Source organism: Pleurodeles waltl, chromosome 7, assembly GCF_031143425.1.
Source record: "Pleurodeles waltl isolate 20211129_DDA chromosome 7, aPleWal1.hap1.20221129, whole genome shotgun sequence".
NCBI lineage: Eukaryota > Metazoa > Chordata > Amphibia > Caudata > Salamandridae > Pleurodeles > Pleurodeles waltl.
In genome coordinates this window covers 738,632,687-738,657,953 of record NC_090446.1, presented here as the reverse complement: position 1 = coordinate 738,657,953, position 25,267 = coordinate 738,632,687, and the positions used below count along the sequence as shown (strand labels likewise).

At 41.0% G+C, this 25,267-nt stretch overlaps 1 protein-coding gene across 1 annotated transcript in view; it reads left to right on the top strand.

The window, feature by feature from the left end:
• The window catches only part of SPOCK1 (SPARC (osteonectin), cwcv and kazal like domains proteoglycan 1), a 1,898,920-nt gene that overhangs the window by 1,865,010 nt on the left and 8,643 nt on the right, over positions 1 to 25,267 (top strand). Inside the window, exon 10 of the mRNA XM_069199218.1 lies at positions 19,426 to 19,563. Within this exon, the coding sequence (XP_069055319.1) occupies positions 19,426 to 19,563 (138 nt within the window). The remainder of the gene's footprint in view (positions 1 to 19,425; positions 19,564 to 25,267) is intronic.

Genomic DNA, 25,267 nt, shown 5'->3' with positions numbered 1-25,267 from the left:
ACTCCATCACAACGGTGATGGATATCCTGTCTGCCGAAATCTAAGTTCCATAGGAAACAATAAGGATTTAGATTTTTGTGGACGGGATATCCATCACCGTTGTGATGGAGTAAACCCTCTGCTCCTACTAAAATCTAAATCGGGCCCTATGTTTGGGGGAAGGCACTAATCATAAAAAGTTCTAGGCGAGCCTTAAACCATCCTGCTCACAATAACCTTGTCATGGCAGTGAAGCCAGCCAAGCACTTAACCAACTGCTCAGATTTGTTAAGAAAATTTAAAGCAGTGTAGCTGCACCTCTGTTTTTGTTTCTGAGGCTCTGCTGGAATCTGTTGGGGTAAGAACAACCCCATTCTATTAGTATGGCTGGGAAAAACAGCCTTGTAATTGTCAATGGTAGGAACTGTGACCAGAATATAGGCATAATACATTAAGTTAAAAGGAGGCCTGAGTCATTTAAAGAGTATCTAAAAGTTATTTTAGGGCTACCCTCCCCTCCCTTCAGAAGGATAATAGAACACTTGATTGGACCTTTAAAGCAGCCTTGCAGAACCATCTTATTTTTTACAGGCCTTGGAAGAAGGAAGGAATATTCAGCTTACAAACTAAAACACAATGATAATTGCCCTTATCCGCAGGGGTTTCTGCTGGACTGGTCACTGCTACCAGGGTTAGAAAATATATCTGTAAGGAAGTGGCTCCCTGTTGCAGTTACCCCCCACTTTTTGCCTGATACTGATGCTGACTTGACTGAGAAGTGTGCTGGGACCCTGCTAACCATGCCCCAGCACCAGTGTTCTTTCATCTAAAATGTACAATTTTTTCCACAATTGGCACACAGATAAGTCTCTTGTAAAAGGTACCAGTGGTACCAAGGGCCCTGTGAACAGTGAAGGTCCCTAAGGGCTGCAGCATATGTTGTGCCACCCTAAGGGACCCCTCACCTAACACATGCACACTGCCATTGCAGATTGTGTGTGTTGGTGGGGAGAAAATGTCAAAGTCGACATGGCATCCCCCTCAGGATGCCATGCACACAAAATACTGCCTGTGGCATAGGTAAGCCACCCCTCTAGCAGGCCTTACAGCCCTAAGGCAGGGTGCACTATACCACAGGTGAGGGCATAGCTGCATGAGCAATATGCCCCTACAGTGTCTAAGTCTATTCTTAGACATTGTAAGTACAGTTGTGGCCATATTAAGTATATGGTCTGGGAGTCTGTCAAAAACGAACTCCACAGCTCCATAATGTCTACACTGAATACTGGGAAGTTTGGTATCAAACTTCTCAGAATAATAAACCCACACTGATGCCAGTGTTGGATTTATTAAAACATGCACACAGAGGGCATCTTAGAGATGCCCCCTGTATCTTACCCAATTGTTTAGTGCAGGGCTGACTGGTCTGTGCCAGCCTGCTGCTGAGAGATGAGTTTCTGACCCCATGTGGTGAGGGCCTTTGTGCTCTCTGAGGACAGAAACAAAAGCCTGCTCTGGGTGGAGGTGCTTCACACCTCCCTCTTGCAGGAACTTTAACACCTAGCAGTGAGCCTCAAAGGCTCAGGCTTCGTGTTACAATGCCCCAGGGCACTCCAGCTAATGGAGATGCCCGCCCCCTGGACACAGCCCCCACTTTTGGTGGCAAGTCCAGGGGAGATAATGAGAAAAACAAGGAGGAGTCACCCACCAGTCAAGACAGCCCCTAAGGTGTCCTGAGCGGAGGTGACCCCTGCCTTTAGAAATCCTCCATCTTGATTTTGGAGGATTCCCCCAATAGGAATAGGGATGTGCCCCCCTCTTCCCCCCCCCCCCCCTCAGGGAGGAGGCACAAAGCCTGCTGAAGGTGTCCAATGGCCCCAGAGATTGTGGCAAGGGGTCGCCTTTCTTTCTAGTCTTGCAATTTCAATAAACCCACTGCCTTTCAAGTGTTACTATTTGGATGTACACTTCTTGGCTTCGTCTTACTTTTGATGAAACAGAGCTCCTCCTGGTTGTTCGTATGCCCTCCCTCTGTTCTTTCAGCTGGTAGCCATCTGAACTTGGTCCTACGCCTTCTTTTTTTATCCACAGTTCACAATCTTGGTGTTCTCTTCAGTTCTTCTCTCTTCTTTTCTTCACAGTTCCCACAAATACCTACCACTTGCTTCTTTGCTTCTGATGACAAAAGACCCTGATCTGTGCAGTGGTGTTATTCTACATGGATTATGAGAACTCTTCCTTTTAGGTGTGCCTTTGTACCTTACTGCTGCAACTCACTTCTTGCTCGGTCTACCTCAGCATGCTCTGGTTCTGAGTCTTCTGACTAGATTGCATTGGTTACTGATTGGCAAATGTTCCCTGTTCATTATGCTGTTTATAGTACTAGTCCTTGTTACCTGGAAATGGAATCCCCAGTTAAAGGAGACTCCCATGCATAACAATCATCACTCGGTGAGCACTGCAAACTCTAACTGGGGTGCGGGGATAAGGTTGCTTTACTAAGGACATGGATCATTCCAGGCTAAAAGTGCTTATTATGACACTGCTGTGCTCTGTTAGACACTGTTTTAAAGTCACTTACCCATGTCTACTAAATTACAGACTTCAGGGATTGGTGTGGGGGTTGTCTCCTCTGTAGTCACACACTAATTAAACCATGGGGAGATTCCAAATGTCAAATCAAAGGAAGTTGAACAACAATGGGTCAGACGTTTGAGGACATGGTAATATTCCCTCTATTGTTGTTTGCTAATCATATCAGATTTTTTTAAAGTGTCTAATCAGTGTGGATTCAAAGCAACATCAAGAGCATCAGGATATAGTAGTAGTATCCTTGAATTTATCTGGCAGCACTTGGTATCTCTGTATGCTACGAAAGTGGTTGCACTTGGTGTCTCTCTATAATGTACAACATAAACCAACTCCACATACAAACAGATTAAACAATCTGATATACTGTCAGACCTGTAGATTTATATTATATGAAGGAAACCTGTCTATCAATTTAAGTAGCTGCACTTATGTTCATTCTCTCCAATACATATATGTGCACAATCAACCTTGCTATGTGGTGAGCAGGTTTTGTTACTCGGGTATGCACTCCTAATTGTTAGCACAGCATTGCATGATGAAGCTCACTAAGGTAATATTAAATAACTACCAATGAGGGGAGCCAGAGTTTGTTGCATAGCAGCAGATCACCTACACAGGGCAGCAGAGGCACGTAGAAAATGTGAGTCTTCTGTTTCGTGAGCATTGCACTGTCGTATATATATATCAAGGTGGCAGGGAGAGTGTTGGCACCCGCCAAAGAGGGGTGTGCTGCTGCATTGGAGATGTGGCCGGACCTGCCACTGTAGAACTTGCCACTACAAGGGCCTGGTGATGGCCAGGAGGAGGCCTCTAGCCAGGGCCATGGCCTCTGTAGGAAGGGCGGTGAGACAGACCTCCCAAATGTGAATGCTGCTCACCACCATCTTTGAGTCAACAAGTGCAGCTGAGAGTACAGCCCAGGCAGAGGTGTTCTGGTGCCTCAGTGTGGACACTGTGCTAATTTGTTATGGCTCTAGAATACCTGAAGTGATTTAGCAGCATGAGCCACATTGGAAGGAGGCTCTGTGAAGCCTGAGGAGGAGGCTAAAGAGGAGGACACTGGATAGGCCACTTAGCTGTGTGTCCCGGCCCTTGAAGGGAGACTGGGGGCTGAGGGGCCTTGACCCCACCACTGAGTCGACTGGAGTGACGATGGTGCAGAGGTATACTGCAAGCAATCCAGCAGTCCCTCATGGCATTGGAACAAAACATAGATGCTATAGCGATTGATGTGGTCATCATTTAAGCGGACCTCAGAAAACTGGAGGACAGAGTGGGTGAAACCCAGTCCAACAGTCTCAAACCTACAGAAACAGATGGAGACCATGTCCCAGAACCTGAGGCTGTTGCAAGAACGAGCAGAAAAGGTGGAGGGTTGATCATGCAATAATAACTTAAGGATAGTGGGCTTGCCAAAGAGAATTGTGATACCTTCGGTAGAATTGTTTCTAGAAGACTAGCTACTGAAGTTAGTGCTTATTAACACCCAATCCAAGTTCTTCACGGTGGAGAGGGCCCACAGAGTGCCAGCACGCCCATTCTCCCCAGGTGCCTACCACCCTGTGGCCAATGGTGGCCAGGCTGCAGAATTACCAGGACCACAAAGATATCCTGTAGCGGGCGTGTTATCATGGCCTTTGGGATCTCCAGAGACGCAAGATGCACCTTTTTCAGCACAAGTACAGAAACAGGGCCTCAGCTTCTCAGCACCTAAACAAAAGCTGAAAACACTAGTCATTGCTTGTAGATTGATTTACCCACCTAAACTCCATGTACCAGGGACATAACGCAAAGTATTAGCACACGTTAAATGTCACATAGAATTAACCCAGTAGTGAATAATCAATTCAAAAGCAATACAATCCAAAAAATTGCCCATTATTTATAACAGAATAGGTCAGCAATAAACATAGGAGTACTGAGCAAGATATATAGAATCTATATTACAAAAATCCAATCACAAGTTGATTAGTAGTCCATTTTCTAATATAAGTCCTAACATTTCCTCAATTTCAATTGGGAATCCAAAATATATTCAAGATATCCAAGCACGATCCAATCCAATTCAGAACTGTCCTCTATTGGTATGTCCGTCCTGTCGTCAACACGTGTTTCATCCGGGGGGTACCCCTGGATTTCATCAGGACATCCTACAATAATATCATCATAAACACCAATATAAGAAAAGCCACAGTGTAATCCTTCAACATAAAAATTGATATAGGAAATATGCATTGGAAACCAAATCTATTACATATATTTTACCCAAATTAGACACACAAATTATCTACTGATGTGTTTAAACAACGTCCATGTGAGCACAAATGTGAAATTAATAAAACATATAAACATGCAATATCCCAAACCACAACACCCTATTTGTGATGACTCAGTGACAGCTGCCTTATAAATCTCATTATGAAAATATATCCTTGCAGCTGACCCTACCTCATAGAATATCTCCAATTATTTAATTTAAGAGTTCTTAGCTTACGCAAATCCTCGACATAAACTTCTGTATAAAGAAAAGGAAAAAGTAGCGAGTATTGAGTTATCTGGCTCCCTACTGTGCTACAGCTAATATACTTCTTTGCTTAGATAATTTAACACATGACTTACCCTATGCCGTGTCTCTAGTAATTTAATGAGAATCAATCTCCATTAGTTTCCCTTTAGCTCTCCGTATTTGTGTCTCCTTTATTAAATGTAAACAAGACCTATTAGCCCAACTCGACTGAGTAATATAATCTCGTATTAACACAAATCTTAAGAAAAAAAAGAAAAAATCCGAGGTACAACGACCTCGCTTTGCCACTTACTCATTATTTCTAAAATTAAAGCCGTACTAAGCGAGTACGCTATTCCGAGTGTCAAAGCCGACACTCCTGAATTGAGAACGCTTTATACAGCCGTCCTTTGACTAAAATAGAGAAAGGACTAAACTAGTTTGCGTCCGTTTGTTTCCCATAACTGAAACTGAAAACGGACAATACTATAATAGAATTATCGGAGATTGCCGAGGCTTCTCGTAATTCATTCTATTATAAAATCCAAATTATACAGTTTGAACCCCGCCTGTAATTACATCCAGACAGGTGTTTTTAATACATAAGAACTTCTCTAAGAACTCCAAAAGTAAATCAGATTCTATTTAAAAAAACGCACTATTCTAATACTTTATTTAGCATTGTGGATTCTAATATTCTATTCTACTGGAATAATCCCTACATACCTAGTAGTGTAACCTCATCAGTAGTATATAACAGAATACATTCAAGAGTTGTAATATATTGGATATTTCACATATATCTGAATATAAATTTAATCCATAAACCTGAATTATTTTTCTCCCAAAAAATATTCCAACTCGTAGTCCGTATTAAGACCTCGTTCTACAGCCCCCAATTTTAGAATCCATTGCGATTCCCTTCTCCTAAGGGCTAATTCCCTATTTCCACCACGGGGGTTGACTTCACAATGATCAAAGCCTAAAAATTTAAATGTCTTGTGAACTCCCTGTGCATTACAAAGTTTCATATGTGAAGCTATAGGATAGCGCTCATCTTGTTGATTGATTGCCCTCCAATGTTCTAAAATTCTAACCTTTAATGGGCGTATTGTGCTGCCTATATAGATCTTATCACATTTGCATATAATCATATAAACCACATACCTAGTATTACAGTCTATATGTGATCTGATTGATATTTTTTTACCACTGTGATGACTGAATTCCTTCATAGGCTGCCAGGCCCATTTACAGACTGCACATGTACCACATTTAAAAAAAACCTGGCTGCAAAAACACCTGTCTGGATGTAATTACAGGCGGGGTTCAAACTGTATAATTTGGATTTTATAATAGAATGAATTACGAGAAGCCTCGGCAATCTCCGATAATTCTATTATAGTATTGTCCGTTTTCAGTTTCAGTTATGGGAAACACACGGACGCAAACTAGTTTAGTCCTTTCTCTATTTTAGTCAAAGGACGGCTGTATAAAGCGTTCTCAATTCAGGAGTGTCGGCTTTGACACTCGGAATAGCGTACTCGCTTAGTACGGCTTTAATTTTGGAAATAATGAGTAAGTGGCAAAGCGAGGTCGTTGTACCTCGGATTTTTTCTTTTTTTTCTTAAGATTTGTGTTAATACGAGATTATATTACTCAATCGAGTTGGGCTAATAGGTCTTGTTTACATTTAATAAAGGAGACACAAATACGGAGAGCTAAAGGGAAACTAATGGAGATTGATTCTCATTAAATTACTAGAGACACGGCATAGGGTAAGTCATGTGTTAAATTATCTAAGCAAAGAAGTATATTAGCTGTAGCACAGTAGGGAGCCAGATAACTCAATACTTGCTACTTTTTCCTTTTCTTTATACAGAAGTTTATGTCGAGGATTTGCGTAAGCTAAGAACTCTTAAATTAAATAATTGGAGATATTCTATGAGGTAGGGTCAGCTGCAAGGATATATTTTCATAATGAGATTTATAAGGCAGCTGTCACTGAGTCATCACAAATAGGGTGTTGTGGTTTGGGATATTGCATGTTTATATGTTTTATTAATTTCACATTTGTGCTCACATGGACGTTGTTTAAACACATCAGTAGATAATTTGTGTGTCTAATTTGGGTAAAATATATGTAATAGATTTGGTTTCCAATGCATATTTCCTATATCAATTTTTATGTTGAAGGATTACACTGTGGCTTTTCTTATATTGGTGTTTATGATGATATTATTGTAGGAGGTCCTGATGAAATCCAGGGGTACCCCCCGGATGAAACACGTGTTGACGACAGGACGGACATACCAATAGAGGACAGTTCTGAATTGGATTGGATCGTGCTTGAATATCTTGAATATATTTTGGATTCCCAATTGAAACTGAGGAAATGTTAGGACTTATATTAGAAAATGGACTACTAATCAACTTGTGATTGGATTTTTGTAATATAGATTCTATATATCTTGCTCAGTACTCCTATGTTTATTGCTGACCTATTCTGTTATAAATAATGGCAATTTTTTGGATTGTATTGCTTTTGAATTGATTATTCACTACTGGGTTAATTCTATGTGACATTTAACGTGTGCTAATACTTTGCGTTATGTTCTAGGTAACGTTGAGTTACCAATTGAAGGTATTGGAGGGGTTTACCTCAGTATTAGGCACCGTTTAATACTGGATGAGTAGTTAGTAATATTATGAAGGTAGGAGCGCCATTCACTTGGTTTTTATAACCCCCCCCTTGAGTTTATATCCATGTACCAGGGAATATGAAGATGTTCTCCTTAACCAACAAAAATACATTTTGGACATGGCTGGAGGACCGGGCCATAATGTGTTGTGTGCCAGGGGGGTCTAAACTGCATACTGAGCGTACCAGAAAACTTTGGAAAAGGGGAACGTGACCCCCGTCCTGGAGCTCTCTCAAGGGAACACGTGGCAATGGAGAGGGTGGTCCTAGTGTCTGACATCAGGGCCCTGAGGTACCCTTTGAACTTGACAGGGATTAACAAAGTAGATGCCTCAGAGAGAGACTCAGACACTGTTTCATGGGAGAGACCCCCACAGCAGTGCCCCCTGGTTACTCCCAGATCTGCAAATACGCTGATCTAGCGACTTGGGGACTGCATGGCCTCATCCACTATGAAACCCGGAGATGTGAGTTCATCTCATGGGTATAGTGGCGAGGGCTACAGTACATGGTCTTGCTCTGACATTTTCCCCCACAGAACAAAGCGGAAACACATGCATCACTAAGCAATGTTTGCAATATTGTTATTGTTTATGGTTCAAAAAGTTAAGATGGATGGGGTATGTTATGGCTCGATCAGTCTTCTTGAGCGGGGGGCGTGCTCTCCTCCTGCTTTTTGGGAACGCGGCCCCGGTGTAGGTTTCCGATGAGGGATTACCGTTGCTAATGTGAGTAAGCAATCTCAAATTAAGCTCTGTGATTTTTTGATTTCTTAATTTCTATTTCCTATACTTTATTTACCCCATTTTCAACAGTTGTGGTACATGTATAATCAACGCCTAGTCAGGACGCTTTCTTTCCTGATGGGGGAAATGTGATTGAATATTTTAACCATACTTACCTGTAATAAGGGCCTTTTACAGTGACCTTTTAGCCAGATACCGCCTCGATTCCGAAGTTTTGGTTTCATTTATTTTGTGTGATACTTCTTTTTGATACGTGACATATTTTACTTTTTCTATAGCCATGGATGTTCTCAATCAGTATCGGATATTGACCTGTCATTCAGCATTTTATCGGTCATTACATTTTCCTGAATATTAGAAATTATAAATTCACTGCTTAAACAAATGCCCGTTTTTATCTCACATTTGGAATAACTTTCACAATTATACGATAATACTTATCTTCCTGAGTATTTATTTTACAGTATTTCTTCTTCCACCATACCTCTGTAGAAACATTGATAATCTACCGGCCTGCTTTTTCCCCATTGAGCCCTGTCCCTAGTTAAGGATGGTGAACTTTGTCGGTTTTATTTATTGTTATCATTCAGCACGGTAACAAATTAGTACCAAACACCATGTCACGTTCATACAGTTACATAATTAGTGTATTTTACTGATGGAACTACCAATTATTTGGCATGTCTGTCTTGTGTTTCCACAGGTTTCTCCCAGTTTTGTATCTATTTGACATAGAACTGATGTGAGTAATGATTCACCCAATTTTTTGTGTTTATTTGACCGTATTACCACTAAAGAACTGAGTGTAGTTCACACCGGAAGCTTGGAGAAGGTTATTTTGTCTAGTCCTGATGAAGCGCCAAGTGATCCGTTTGGACTTTGTTAAGGCGCGAAACATGTTAACTTTTTGGTAGCAGTTAAAGACAATAAGCTTTTTCTACTCTTTTCGGAGAGTATGGGATCATTATTTCCTTCTCACTCTACATGTTTTTTTAATCTTGACCGGCCCCTTCCTCGCTTAGTAAAATCTATTTTTCGATTAGGTGACTAAGCCAATTTTATATACACTCTTTTCTCTCCAGCTCTTTTTTCTGTAACCAATAGGTTTAAATGTATTCCTATTTTTCCATACTTTGGTACGGATTATCACAAAAGATTTCTGGCAAAGAACCCCTTCTAGGGGCCCGTCAGTCATTGCAGCGCCGGTCTGACGTGGAGCAAGCCCAATGATGAAGCATGACATCGCATAGATGTGTGAGAGTCTTTGCTTCTACTTTTACGAGTGCCTGAGAGACCTGCGGTTTCCTCTTTTCTTTGGAACAGTGTACCTTATTTTTTCAATATTTTATCAATATGTTATGGCTTGACCTGGGGTAGTGGGGGACACAAGCGCAAACTGAACTTTGGCTCATCCATACAACATTCCTCCCTGCCATCTTCAGTAGGTGTCAAGTATCACCCCCGCCACCCCCCCTCCAATTTGAAACCGGCCCACCCAGACTACAACCATTATCTAGCGTCATGAATGAGTACAGTTTTCTGTCCTGGAACGTTACGGAGCGGTGCTCACTGGCGAAGACATAAAGTTAACACCCTAATATGCAAAAGAAAAATACATGTTACCTATCTCCTAGAAATACACACGACTGACCCTTAACATCAAAAGCTATAAGAGTTACTGTGGCACCAAAGTTCATTCATTTCCAGGTGTCCTCACCACCTGCAATAACACACTGAGAAGTACGGTAAAGGCACATCGGAACACTGGAACCGAAATTACCACTTTCGTCCTGATGTACCCCACTCTTGTAGTGTGGAATTTAGAATTTATTTCCTGTAATGTGTAATGTGCACTAAAATGGCAGTGCGGGTTTAAACATGCGCTCATGCCATGATTAGGTGCATTTTTCTGGGTCCCTGCAGCCGTGTCAGGACAGGCTTTTCTGTCAGCGCAGAGCCAAGTGCCTATTCTACGCGCCTACAGTGTGTAAAGTGAATTATTTTAACTGAATATTTCGCTCAGTGAGCGTTTTATATACAGACAACATCGCCTGGAAACACAAGGGACAAGCCTTGTTTACTGTTTCCGAGCGGTATCATTAGAAAATAAAGCGCTACATCAGGGAAGTGTCAGATGAAATAAATTCACGTTACTCTCCTGGCACATAAAACAGGCGCTCGGCTCTGCGCAGCGCCAGCAAAGCCCGTCATAATGTTTCTCCTTTTGTCGGCAGGTATATAATGTGCGCCGAAAAGCATTTGGTTTTACTCTCTTCACGAATATAGAAATATCATGGCTAGCTCTGCATCTCGGTGCCTTCGCAGAAAGATGGATGTCACTGCCTACACTACATGTGGGAACGATCTCTTGCAAACCAATTAATTTGTCATCTTTGAAGCATCAACGGTTCTGTGGCAGGTTGTTAATGTATTCCTATGCTTTAAATCCTTTCGGCACCCAAGGGGTTAAGTGCAACAAAAAAACAGATGCAGCCAATTTCCACTGCAGTGATTAAATGTTATTCAGGATTATTGGAAGATGGCATCTTTTAACAGAAATAAAAGGGTGTGCCTAGAAATATATAAACTACTGATGGTTACCTCAAATGGTTTCAACCCACTTCTTTCAGTTTTCATGTATAAGTACGTCCTTGCGGTGTCACAATTTTTCTAATAATTTAAATTGTCTTTTTCTTTTGTCATTTATGCCAAACTTTCAGAAGTGTGAGGCTTCCCGTGACAGCTGCTCCTAGGTTGAGCATTTTCACGAGACGATGACACATATGCATACATAATGTTCCGACTTGTAAAAATGCAGGCAATAAAGTCTGGTGCGACTCCAAATGCGTCAATGTCAAAAACATTCAACTTACCAACTCTTCAGAGAGAGCATTGCTCACAGTTGGCATATGTTTTTCTCGTTGAGTGCTTATCAAACAGATACATTTTGTATTGCCATATCAAACTGCTGCTACTTGGAGAACCGAAGTTATAAAAAAGTATTCACTGACAATTTTTTTAATAGAAGTTGCTGTAAATGCATTCTATCAAAGAATTGTCAGTCAGTATTTCAGTACTCCTACGGATGTTGGCAAACGACAAGGGCCTTACAAAGCATACACATGGGAGTATTTCACAACCTGCCGGCCCTGTGTACATTGTACATTGTGTCATCTGTGGCGCATAGGATTCTGGTGGATATAGTACAGAAACAGAAGCAAAACCCTTCGGTATTTACGAAGAGGCCTAACTATTAATGGTGCAGTGGCAGCAGGACCCCGAGGCGCCCACTGAACCCTAGTTATTTCTGTATGATATTACCCAGGCACAATCGGGCCTTGTAATGCTTGAACAGTGCCCGTAGCAGCCTACGCGGTCGTAATACGAGAGCACGTGTCACATACAAAACAGGATGTACCGTGGTCACCAATTCTCCAAAATCCTAGGCGTAGCGGAAGTGACCATCACACGCCATTTCATCTTTACTTTCACTCACACATACATGCTTACACAAACACACATTCACTTATACACACACTCTTTTACATACGCACACTTTCACCCGCATGCATGCACACTACATACATTTAAAATTGTTTGTTACTTACCTCAGGTACCGAGTGTCATATTCCAGCTAACTGTACTGCATTTTTATTACACTAATAGTGAATAATATGTAATTCACTATTAGTGTAATAAAAAAAAAAACTGATTTAAAAAGGAAGTGAGGCCCCAAGAAACGTCCATAAGGACGAGCTGCCCCTGTGTTCCTGGCACTGATTTTGCCATCTCTGAGGTCAGGGATCGCAGAGGCAGTGCCAGGAGTTGCAAGGGGCAAGCTGAGGGTCGCAGCTGCACCCCTTGTCGACTCCTAAATGACGTCCATGGGATGTACCCGCTTACCAAGTTGTATGGTTTGATTATGGCATAGACACGGGCAAAATCTACTTTATAACCCCTCGACCACGTCTGTAGTGCTATGCACCCCCTCCTTTCCCCCTCCACCAAACATAGCATTGCCTCACATAAACAACAGCTACTCACCTTTCTTCAAAGAACACCCACGAGTAGGGGCACAAACTGATGTCATTGCAAAACAGCTAAAGACATCACTTATTAGGCATTGCCGAATACAATGCTGTAGGGTGTTTTACGCTAGGCTAGAGGGCGCAAACCTAGGTTTCCACTGACCTAGCGGGAAACTCTTAATGGGCACAGCCATGGTGGTGGCAACTTCCCAGTAGGAAGTTCGTAATAAGGCCCTATGTGTCAGAAGATGGATTATGTGGCAACTGCTGCAAATCTTTAATTACATGAAAATTGCAGTAGCCACACAATCGAATAGTGCCAGTGGCCATGGCTATGACCCAGAATATTCTTCCTGAAAACCTCTCCTTGAGGGAAACGGGTGAAAGATATTTTTATATGGTGTTCTGGGCACAGCTATTCATTATGAGAAGCCTGGTAAAAATGCACTTTCAGGAAAAATAAACACATTTCATTTTGCTGTGAGCGCGAGTTACTGCAAGCCAGCAGAAAGCCTCTTTTTTGTGTGTCGAAGAATATGGCAATTTGCCATTTGTCTTTATTGTATTCGTGTCAAGATCCATAAATTGCCATTGAAAAAAAATAATTTAAAGGCGCTGACAAAATCCCTTGGTTTCGCACTTGAGCTATTTTATTTCTTGCATTTTTTCTTGCCTATTTTTATTGAGCATAAAAGTAAATAAAACATGTGGGGACCATATCTCTTTCACGTGACCGTACCTCTTTCAAGTACTAGTTAGATCTCTGTGGGAACATTACACACATGAAAATTCACCTGGGCTTCAGACCTTACTTTTCTATTAATGTCCCAGGAAGAGCAATATGCGCAGACTGACACAGACCTCCTTAGAGAGACAACAGGTGAGATTTAACCTTCCACTAGAGCATGGTTACTTGCAAACATTTTCCCAGAAGCAAAAGGTTTGGTCTGTGGTGTGGCCAAGGGCAGCAGAGTGGTGGTCGGTGGGAACAGGGAAGTGTTAGGTAAGGTGGGCATAGGAGAAGCAAACCACATACATCTAGTAGCTGAATTGCACAGTGTGAAACCAGAAAACCTGAGATCAATCCCAGATTTCCCACTTGCCCAAATTGTGTGATCCTAGGCAATTGTTATTTCACTTTGCCTCCATTTTCTTTATTATCACATTTAAGAGGACCTCAAAATACATGACTTCAGGATATGAGCTGTACAAAACCTGAGTTAATAAACTATAATGTTGGCCATGTGTAATAGCAATCCAAACCACCCAGAGGGTGCAAATAACAACTGACTTGACTCTTAGTTTACTACTGGCATTGTTGTTAGAGTGGAGTGAAAGCATTTTAATCCGGTGTACTAATGTGAAATGCTTTTGCATGTTAATGAAATACACTTCTGAATTTTGAAGACATCATATTTTAACACATTTGTTGCACAATGTCTTTAAGACTTAAGGTGTACCTAAAGTTAAGTGGTGCAAGGCACCTCAATTACTTCCTTTCTTTAACTTATGCTTGGCTCTTTAACATTTTCTGAATGTTAGTGCCTAGTTAAGCAAACCAGTGTTGACTAGGGGCTGCATGTAAAGGTCAGGAGGGCCACAAGCAGCCCTTAGGCCGTACTTAGTATCACTGCACTAGTTTATTTCAGATTTTAAGAATGTAATCTGGAGACTGGTTTTTCCAGTTTTAGGAGTTTGGTCTGTAGAAGATATTCCCCAGAAAACATGTTAAATGTTGTTATTTCACATTCAAAAAAATTATGTAAAAACAGTAAAGAATCTTCCAAACTAGAGGAAGATGGGGCACTACAACATTTGCTGGGTTTGGTAACTTTCTGATAGGGATGAGTATATGAATGGCTCTGAGAGAACCAAGGATGATTGTCTATGTAACTATAGAGGGACTCAGTTCTTTGTTGTACATCTTATACTTTATCCTGATAGATGCTGACACCATCTCGAAAACCAATGATAGTTATGTGTTTTTATTCGTATTTCATTTTATATTACAATTCTAATTCAAGAAAAAATGCATAAACTTCAGTTATATACCACTTTACTTGATCAATATTGTAGAAAGTGTTGACGTTTCCAGTTCCAAAAAGTAATTATCTTTGCACACCTCCTCCAGAGGTGCAATGACATTTTATGGGCTTTTGTATATAAAGGTTCCTGTTTTGTGGTGTTTCTTGAAATGCTGTTTTAGAAATTGTCATTGCAGACGTGGATCTTTGTAACAGCATCATTTTAGGAAAAAGTTAATTGCATAATCAGAAATTCAGAAGCTATAGGCAATCCAACCAGAGACAAGTTTATGGAGCAGTGTGCTATCGCAGCAGCTTACTTCTCCTCTTTGGTCAATGGACAGATCTGCCCTTATATAGGTCTCAGCACGGATATATTGGAGATGATAATTTGTCAGCCAAGCCTGGGAAATCACTTGGCTGAAAAGTACACATTGCTCTGTTGCAGTATTACCCAAACCTAGGGCCACAAGCCAGTTTTTGGTGGGTTGCGATAGATATGCTTTCAATTTCTGCATTTTTCTTGACACGTTTGCTGATCTTCAAAGACAGAGGTAAAATGTCATGCAATGTCTTATGAAAAATTGCTACTTATGTTTTTAACATGGGAATTAGAGTTTACAAACTTCTCTCATTTTGCAATCGGAGAAAATAAAATGAATTATGGAACAATCTTGCTAGTGTACTGGGAGTGTAAAAGGAAGGGCTGTAGGGTGTAATTTTGTTGTAACACACAAACATGTAAATTAACTGTACACATTCCGCAACTAGGAAAGAAAAAAATAAGTACTTTTTGTACTTCTGAAGTGGTGGGAACAAAGATTTTAACAGGAACAGAACAAATCAAGATACCTTACTTGGTGATGCACAAATGATAAATGTTCACGAAAACCCGATTTCCATGTGTTACAATTTGTTACAATATAGTTTTTGTCACATCAAACTGTATTCCTTTGCAAACAGTGGCAAGTTCGATGGAAAATGTGCTGTCTTTAAAAGAGAGTGTGCTACCACATAATGTTTTAGTTACATGAAAGGAACACCTGCCTCGTGTCCATTAAAGGTAGATGGGTTGTAAAAGTTTGGTCTTCTAAAAATTATGTTGTGGTTCTAAATTTTTGAGAAGCATTGGTCTAGTGCATACTTTAAAATGTGCACATTCACAGGCAGTGTATGACACCACAAATATGTGTAATCAATCTATTTTGCATACGCATGAAGTGTAAAAAGCATGATCACACCAGTAGTCCTGAGTAGTTACGTTCAAACATTCTTGATAAGGATGGTTGAAACTTTGATAAAGGTGACGTTCATTACACCAGCAAATTAAGGTTACATCTCTAAGTTGAGGTACAGTGGAGTATCCAATGAAGCACAACATTTGGGGGTTGTCAGTAGACAGACAAGTTTAGTAAAAACAAAATCACATACTGCAGTTCATAAGAATGTTTGGTTTTTCACCTTCTTTATTTAACCTCAGTCCACTACAATACAATAGCACATGTATGGTGCTATAAACCACAATTATCCAGCCGCTAACAGCTTCAACTTATTGGCTTCATTGGTGTACCTAAAAGTCACTTAATTTGTTGACTAGATGCATTACAAGGAAAGATCCTGAGAATTGATTCCATCTAATCTAATTAACTGCTGACCGCAAATCCAATGTTTGCTACACTTAAGTATGCCCACATCTTATATCAATGATGGGTAGTTTTTTCATTAAACTGAACCTTGTTTTAAAAAAATAAATAATAATAATAATTCATGGAATTTTATTGGTATTTAGAGAAAATGCCATAAATAAACTTCAGAGTATGCTCAAACGTCCAGAAGCATATAAGGCACTTATATAATTATATAAAATAGAAAAAGATAACAACAAAACCAGCTTGGTTAAAATACTTAATAACTCTATTACAAGAAGTACAGGAAGGTGAAAGAAAGGAAGATAAAGTGAGGAAATAGCATAGAAAAATAGAGGAAAGAAAGATCAAATTACAATTTAGAAATACATACCAAGATATACAGGCTCCTAGCTAGAAAAGCAACATAAAGAAAGAGAATATAAAAAGTAGTATTCAATTCACACATCAACTTAAGCACAGTCCAGGGTCAAAATTCATAAAAGTAAGAAATTGGAGTATTAGTAGATAGGAGTGAGAACCCACCTCAGATAGCGATCACAGTCCTTCTCTGGGTGAACTGTAAATGTCATAAATAAACCTGTGCTTTAGTCTATGGAAGCCTGGCACAAAAGCAATCAAGCTAAACTTGAAGGCAATATGTAAAGTTTACACAATACTCTATACTATATTAAATAATCTAGTGTGGGTCAGATACAGGGACTAGGTTCATCCTGGTGGAAGGTTTAACCCAAATAAAAATAGGGAGAATATTCATCAGAAAGAATGTTAGTTTATCATAGTTTAATGAAATTACAGAATTTGTTACCAGAACCAAACCATTTAGGCATTTTAAAGATATAATTGTAATTTATATGGCCAAAGCTTTTCTGGCTTCTTATGAAAAAGCAGATTAAGGAATATTAATGTTTGGAGTTTGTAAAATGATATTATCTAGTATTATCTGTGGCTCATCTAACTTAAAAATAGGGTACTGACTCGAGAAGAAGGGAAGTAAGTTATTGCAAATGAGTAACAGGAATTTTAAGATATATTTTCCATACCCCAATAATCAAAGATATAATTTCATAATGTTTACAACAGTGATCATCCTTATCTAGTTTAGATATAAGAGTTAAAAAGACTTCTAGAAAGGTCCCTTGGGATGTGAAGTAGTCAATTATGACTTAAATACTTCCAAAAATGTAGGGAAAAATGATGAAAAATGGGAACTAGGCAAATAGATAGGCCATCAGGGCCAGAAGCTTTACCTTTTTTGAGTGAGTGTGTGGCATGCAGAATTTCTGATCAAGGTATTCCCTTTTTAGATCCAAAACACTGATAGAAGAGAAATACATTTTGGAAGAGTGAAGAAGTTAATACATATGTCAATATAGAAGTTTTCTAATGCTTTTCAAAAGATGTAGAGATGTTCACATAGGACATTGTTTTAGATGTTTCAGCTGCATTAGTAATATATCAAATTTTTACATTTTTTAAAACTTTTGAAATAATTAGCAAACATCTTGCCTGCTTTATTTCAGTCACCATCAAATTGAGATTTAGTACATAAAAAATATTGCAAGCATTTAATGTGGCTAACATAATACGTTAAAATTTTGTTCTTATGAGATTCTTAAGTAATGGGGTGTTTTTTAAAGTAAAATATGTATGCATCATTAACTACATTTGTTTACATAAATCATGGTATATTACATGAGAGTCCCTTTTTCCCCACATGTACATAGCATATGCTTTAAATGCTGCTTTAAAGGCAAACCATTTATTAGTTCTAGAAGCAATAACTGGAAGGTTCACTTGAACAATTTCATTAAAAATACCAAATTCTTTCATCAGAAAGAGGGTTGTTATTAAATCTCTATCTACCTATATAAGAAAATGATTAAATCTCCATCTACCTATGTTAGACCTAATTTCCATCGTCAAATTTAGCAATAACAGAGGCATGATCTGAGAGAAAAATTGACCCCATAAATGAGGGTTGTATATAAAGTTTAAGAGGCAAAATGATCATCATACAATCAATACAGTGGGAAGTCTCATGAACACAGGGGAAAAAGAGAATTCAGCACAATCTGCATTGCAAAGTCTCTAAACATCAGTAATATCCCTAAGGGTTACAGCAGATTTAAATGATTTATGTAATTTAGTAGGGACAGAGCTATATTTAGATTACGTATCAGTAAATGTATTCAGAATATCATTAAAGTCTCCACCTAGAATAATATTATCTTTGGAAGCTGTAGACATTGCTTTGTGGATTAGACCAAAACAAGTGATCATCCTTAACAGAGCTGTAAATATTAAATAAAGAAAAAATAGCTTTATCAACAGTAATGTCTGCGCATATAATGGAATAGTGCAAGCAACATGTTACCTTTGTGTAAACAGAGACACAGAGAAGTTTACACTGTTAACAAAAAGGTATACATTTTACTAAAGTTTGTTGAAATAAAGAGTATATCTCACAGCACACTGTGTTAATCAACATGGCTATTGCATGCAATGTTTACAATATCACAAAGTTTACATATGTACTATTATTATAAAAGGAAATTTAGCAGCCAAAAAGTATCACGAGGGTGAGCAAATAGCTGTTCTTTGATTTGTAGATACATTCTTTAAGTGTGCCATCTTGGCACATTCAGCTATGCATACATGGGCAGTTGTTTACATTGTTTAGAGACTTCAAGAACACAGTCCAAAACTAAAGCTAATATAATGGTTGATATAACTCAAAAACATTGTAAAGGCAACTCTAATCCAATTTTTTGAAGAAGCACAAACTTCTGGAAAGCTCCCTTGTGCAAAGTCAGATAGGTACAAAATGAGGGCTGTTTACAATTTTGACAACACTTTGCCACAGTATTCGAGATAATTGAGCAGCCTTGCTAGATTATGTAGCAAGATAACCATAAAACAATGAGGAATACAAATATCTATTCCTAAAGCTGAAATAAGTATATTTTTGTATGCACTAACAAGCTCAAAACACCTCAAATCCAATGTCCTGTTTTAAGAAAAACATTTTGCTATACTTGTCTGTTATCTGCTTAGGAATTCACTCTGGAACACTTATAACGCTTCTTCTCACTACAGGTATCCACAAAAGCAGTTACTGTTACAGTTAATATTGTTCTTGTATTGGATGAGAGTAGAATGTTGCTACAACCGAGTATTCACTTTATTTCTACTTTCCATAGGAGCGTTTATCCCGAGGTGTAACGAAGAAGGATATTACAAAGCCACCCAGTGCCATGGAAGCACAGGGCAATGCTGGTGTGTCGATAAGTATGGAAACGAACTGGCTGGTTCTAGGAAGCAAGGAGCAGTCACTTGTGGTGAGTACACACATGCTGCTGTGTACTAACATGTAAACTAGCATCAGGGGTGTAGCTATTAGTAGCAGGTACAGTAGTTTCAGGGCTTGGCTGTGAGGGACTCCCTGTAACCTAATTGTGGCTGTATTTGCCCACTTAAACGGATATTGGAGACAATTTTCTTAGCTAGCCTTTTTTTGCCTTAAGGCCATTGCACCCATGCTACGCCATCGAATTAGCTCTAAAGCATCCCATTCTGTGAGATTATTCATGTGAATACCTCAGCGTCACAACCTGCTAACATTGCCTTCTGCAACCAAACAGCGGTGACGCAGATAATAAGTTATTTGTAAATATGATATGCTGTCGTGATTTAAGTGTTGTGTGTTCAACCTTGGGAAGGCCTAACACCAAAGATCACTGAAAATCCTCTAATATTTAAGCATTATAGTCAAATTAGAAAACACAGGTGTTGAAAATGGCCCTTCTGCAGGGTTATCCCCAGACTTTTTGCCTTCCTCCTTCTCTTTTTCTGACCTAATTTTTGCTGGCTTTTAGACTCTGCGCACTTTATCACTGCTAACCAGTGCTAAAGTGCATATGCTCTCTCCCTTTAAACATGGTAACCTTGGATCATACCTGATTGGACTATTTAATTTACTTATAAGTCCCTAGTAATGTGCACTATATGTGCCTAGGGCCTGTAGATTAAATGCTACTAGTGGGCCTGCAGCACTGGTTGTGCCACCCACTTAAGTAGCCCCTTTACCTTGTCTCAGGCCTGCCATTGCAAGGCTTGTGTGTGCAGTTTCACTGTCACCTCGACTTGGCATTTAAAAGCACTTGCCCAGCCTAAACTTCCCCTTTCTCCACATATAAGTCACCTCTAATGTGTGCCCTAGGTAACCCCTAGAGCAGGATGCTGTGTGGGTTAAAGGCAGGACATGTACCTGTGTAGTTTACATGTCCTGGTAGTGTAAAACTCCTAAATTCGTTTTTGCATTACTGTGAGGCCTGCTCCCTTCATAGGCTAACATTGGGGCTGCCCTCATGCAGTATTGAAGTGGTAGCTGCTGATCTCAAAGGAGTAGGAAGGTCATATTTAGTATGGCCAGAATGGTAATACCAAATCATGTAGACTGGTGAAGTTCGATTTAATATTACTATTCTAGAAATGCCACTTTTAGAAAGTGAGCATTTCTTTGCACTTAAATCTTTCTGTGCCTTACCATCCACGTCTGGCTGGGCTTAGTTGTCAGCTCCTTGTGCATTCACTCAGACACACCCCAAACACAGGGTACTCAGCCTCACTTGCATACATCTGCATTGTGAATGGGTCTTCCTGGGCTGGGAGGGTGGAGGGCCTGCTCTCACACAAAGGACTGCCACACCCCCTACTGGGACCCTGGCAGACAGGATTGAACTGAAAGGGGACCTGGTGCACTTCTTAGCCACTCTTTGAAGTGTCCCCCACTTCAAAGGCACATTTGGGTATAAAACAGGGCCTCTGCCCTACCTCATCAGACACTTGCTGGAGAAGAAACCTGAACCAGAACCTGCATCCTGCCAAGAAGAACTGCCTGGCTGCCTAAAGGACTCACCTGTCTGCTTTCTACAAAGGACTGCTGCCTTGCTGTTGCCCTGCTGCCTTGCTGAACTCTTGCCTTGCTGCTGAAGTGCTCTCCAAGGGGTTCCCTGAAGTCTGAGGACGAAAAAGACTTCTCTTTTTCATTTGGACGCTTTGTGCGCCGAAAAATTTGATGAACAGCTTGCTCCGCAGTGAAAAATTCACCGCACGCCGATCCGGAAAGACGCCGCTCGACGCGACGCCTGCGGTGCGACCGGAACTTCGACGTACGGCCTCGCCTGGACAACGCCGCCCGACTTCAGAACAGAAATCGACGCAACGCCTGCCGTGAGGGAGAAGATTCCAAGCACAGCCCACCGGAACGACACGCAGCCGGAAACAAGCCTAGCATTCCACGCACAGACCCCGGGACATCTGGTAATCCCGCGAACCACAGGAGACTGTACGCGCGACGGAAAATGACGCACGACTTCCCCGCATGAAAAATAACGACGCAAGTCCATGTGTGCAGGGGAGAAATCGACGCACACACCATTTTTTCACGTATCTCTTCTTCTGCGGCCCTTTGCGGAGATTTTTCACTTTAAACCAGGTACTTTGTGCTTGAAAGAGACTTTGTTTGCTTTTTAAAGACTTAAGACACTTTATATCACTTTTCAGTGATATCTTTACAATTTCACATTGCATCTTTATTCGTTTTGACCTGCAATTATCCAGATAAATATTATATATTTTTCTAAACACTGTGTGGTGTATTTTTTTGGTGCTATATTGTGTTATTGTATGATTTATTGCAGAACTACTTTACACATTGCCTTCTAAGTTAAGCCTGACTGCTCGTGCCAAGCTACCAGAGGGTGGGCACAGGATAATTTGGGATTGTGTGTGACTTACCCTGACTAGAGTGAGGGTTCTTGCTTGGACATGGGGTAATCTGACTGCCAACCAAAAACCCCATTTCTAACAACAGGTTTGCAGCAGATATGTAAGAAAATAATTATTTTTGTATAAATCTATGAGGTTATCATAGGGACCATGCTGATATTCCAAATCATTTTGTAGAAACAACCACAAGTTAAAGAACATTTATAGAGTTTGCTGCCGCCATCTTTTTACAGGGACTGATTGTTGTATTTGTGCTATTTTGCTGTTCAATTTCAGCTATCACAGCTTCTGACAGCGGTGCATGTGCTTGGCGCGAGCTCTCGCTGTGGTGCGTGCTGCCTATTTACATAACAATGATCGCTGCAGCAGCGCGCACTGTATATGTGTGAATAACGTAAGATTTCGTTTAGTATAGACTTGTGGCGTACAGCTTGAATTGGTAATTTTAAATAACTCACGTGCATGTAACGTATTTTGAAAGTATAACACTAATATATATATGAATGCTACGTCGGTTATGACATTTCACTCTGTCTCACTGATGGTCATGTCATGCTGGTTCTGGGCTCCTATTTTTGGGGCTAAATAAAGGAGCTCTGCTCATGTTCCGTGTTCAGTGAGCATCATTTATCTTAAGATATAAAGAGCACTTGTAGCATTGATGTTCTTCTAATTATTTCTTGTGTAAGTAGTGCCATCTTACCGGTAATACATAACATGTTCCATTAGTGAGTGAAGTGAAAACCAGGATGCACTGGAGGCCTCCCTGACACATGCCCCCATCTTGGTTATCTTCTGTTTAGACTGATTTATAAATGTCAAAGCCGCAGAAGAAACTCAAATGCACAATAATCCCTAAATAAAACTTTAGATCCTGACCAGCGAAATGAAAACAGGCCAGGAGGGAAGAATCCCACGCTCTCTACCGGGAGGACTGGGAGAAGTGATGCAGAGGAGATGCAATGGTGGCCGCATGTCTGCTTTGGCCAAATCACAAGGCTGTACAAAGCACAGTACAGTACACAATGCGCAATTGACCCACTTTCCGTATGGGTACATGGAAGGTGCTTTTCGGCAGCAGGCTGGAAACATGGGGTTTAAGATTTGTATGTGGTGTTACTGGGAGTGGTGTGATGGCTCAATGAAAGAGATGTTGTTAGTTAAAGGGAAAAATGGATGGAATATATGGAGTCAGAGAAGGAAACGTGAACTTGGAGTGAGGTGTTAGGCACTTTCAATGTGGGAGGAAAGGATAGTGAAAGGATAGATATTCCTGATAGGATGTAGTATAGGGCATATTGGAGAGATCAGCACAGCTGGTTGCATAAAGTAAGTTCATCTTGCTCTTAAATGTGCCTTACTGAGTCTGGTAAGCATGCCTGCAGCATTTGCTTTCCCAACAGAGTAGTATGTGTATCTATAATAATTAGGCCTCATATCTTGCCAGTGTGTTTGGTGTATGTTGGAAATGGCCCTTTTTGCAGGGTTATCCCCAAACTTTTTGCTTTCTTCCTCCTATTTTTTCAGGTCTGTTTTTGCCGGTTTATTGTCTCTGCGCACTTAACCACTGCTAATCAGTGCTAAAGTGCAAGTGCTCCCTATAGAAATTGTGCTGTTGATTGGTTTATCTATGATTGGAATATTTGAATTTACTTAGTCAAGTGCACTAGTGGTGCCCAGGGTCTGTAAATCAAATGCCACTAGTGGGCCTACAGCACTGGTTGTGCCACCCACATTAGTAGCCCTGTAAACAGGGCTCAGACCTGCCACTGCAGTGTCTGTGTGTGCAGTTTTAAACTGCCATTTCAACTTGGCAAATGTACCCACTTGCCAGGCCTCAACCTTCCCTTTTACTACATGTAAGGAACCCCTAAGTTAGGCCTTAGGTAGCCCCAGGGGCAGGGTGCAGTGTATGTTTAAGGTAAGACATATACTAGTGTGTTTTATATGTCCTAACAGTGAAATACTGCCAAATTCAGTTTTCACTGTGCAAGGGCTATCTCTCTCATAGGTTAACATGGGGGCTGCCTTTAAATATCCTTAAAGTGCAGATTCCCTTTGAGAGTAGGTAAAAATGTGGAGTTTAGGGTCTCTGAACTCACAATTTAAAAATACATATTTTAGTGAAGTTGGTTTTTAAATTGTCTGTTTGAAAATACCACTTTTAGAAAGTAGGCATTTTCTTGCTTATACCATTCTGTGAATCTGCCTGTTTGTGGATTGTCTGTCTGGGTCAGTTTGACAGTTGGGTTGTTTTGCACCTCTCTACACAGTGACACAAAAGGGGTTGGGGGTGTAGCCTGCATATCCTGATGAGCCATCTGAGCTAGAGAGGAGGGAGGAGTGGTCGTTCACACCTGAAAGGACTGTGCCTGCCCTCACACAATGTAGTCTCTGACCCCCTGGTGTGTGTCTGGGGCCTGGCCTGGACAAGGAAGGATCTTGCAAACACTTGAGACTTTGCTTTGAAGTTTGCCAACTGGGCATAAGAAGAAAACCCAAAACCCCAGACTTTTCGAATCTTTCTGGACTCCAGAGGAACTCTGCCCAGGAGAAGAGCTGAAGAGCTGAAGGAGGAGTACTGTTCCTTTGCTGTGTTGCTTTGCTGGACTGGCCTGCAGTTGCTGCTTCTGCCTGAAAAGAGTGCAAAGGGTGAACTTTGCTGTGTGTCCTGCTTGAGAAAAGTCTCCCAGGGCTTGGAGTAGAGCTTGCCTCCTGTTGGAAGTCTAAGGGACACCAAAGACTTCAGTTTCCTCGACCTGCAGCACTAGGAACTGTGTGTTTTGTGCTGTTCAAGAGGAGAAACCACTGTGACGCCGCCAACGACGCCACTGACCTGCACCATGACCTGCTGACGCCACATAGAGTGGCATTGCCCTGCTTCTCACCGCGACCCTGGTCTCCCTGACGCCGTCATTGGACGACTTCACCGAGCCGCTGCTCGCACCGCGACCTGTGGGACCCACACTCTGGCATCGCCTGCTCACACCGCAGTCTGGGCATCCCGACGCCGCCGCTCCTGCTGACACCGGCACCGCTGCCTGCACCGTGGCCTGTGGACACTGCTCATGAGGTACACGAAGCACCGTCCCATCCCGCACCGTAGCCCCGGTCCAACGACGCCAGCACCATCGACTCCTGTGTCGTCACCAGGCATCCTGCCTGCACTGTGGCCTGTGGACACTGCTCGTGAGGGTCACGAAGCACTGTCCCATCCCGCACCAATGGCTTGGGCATACCGACGGCAGCGCT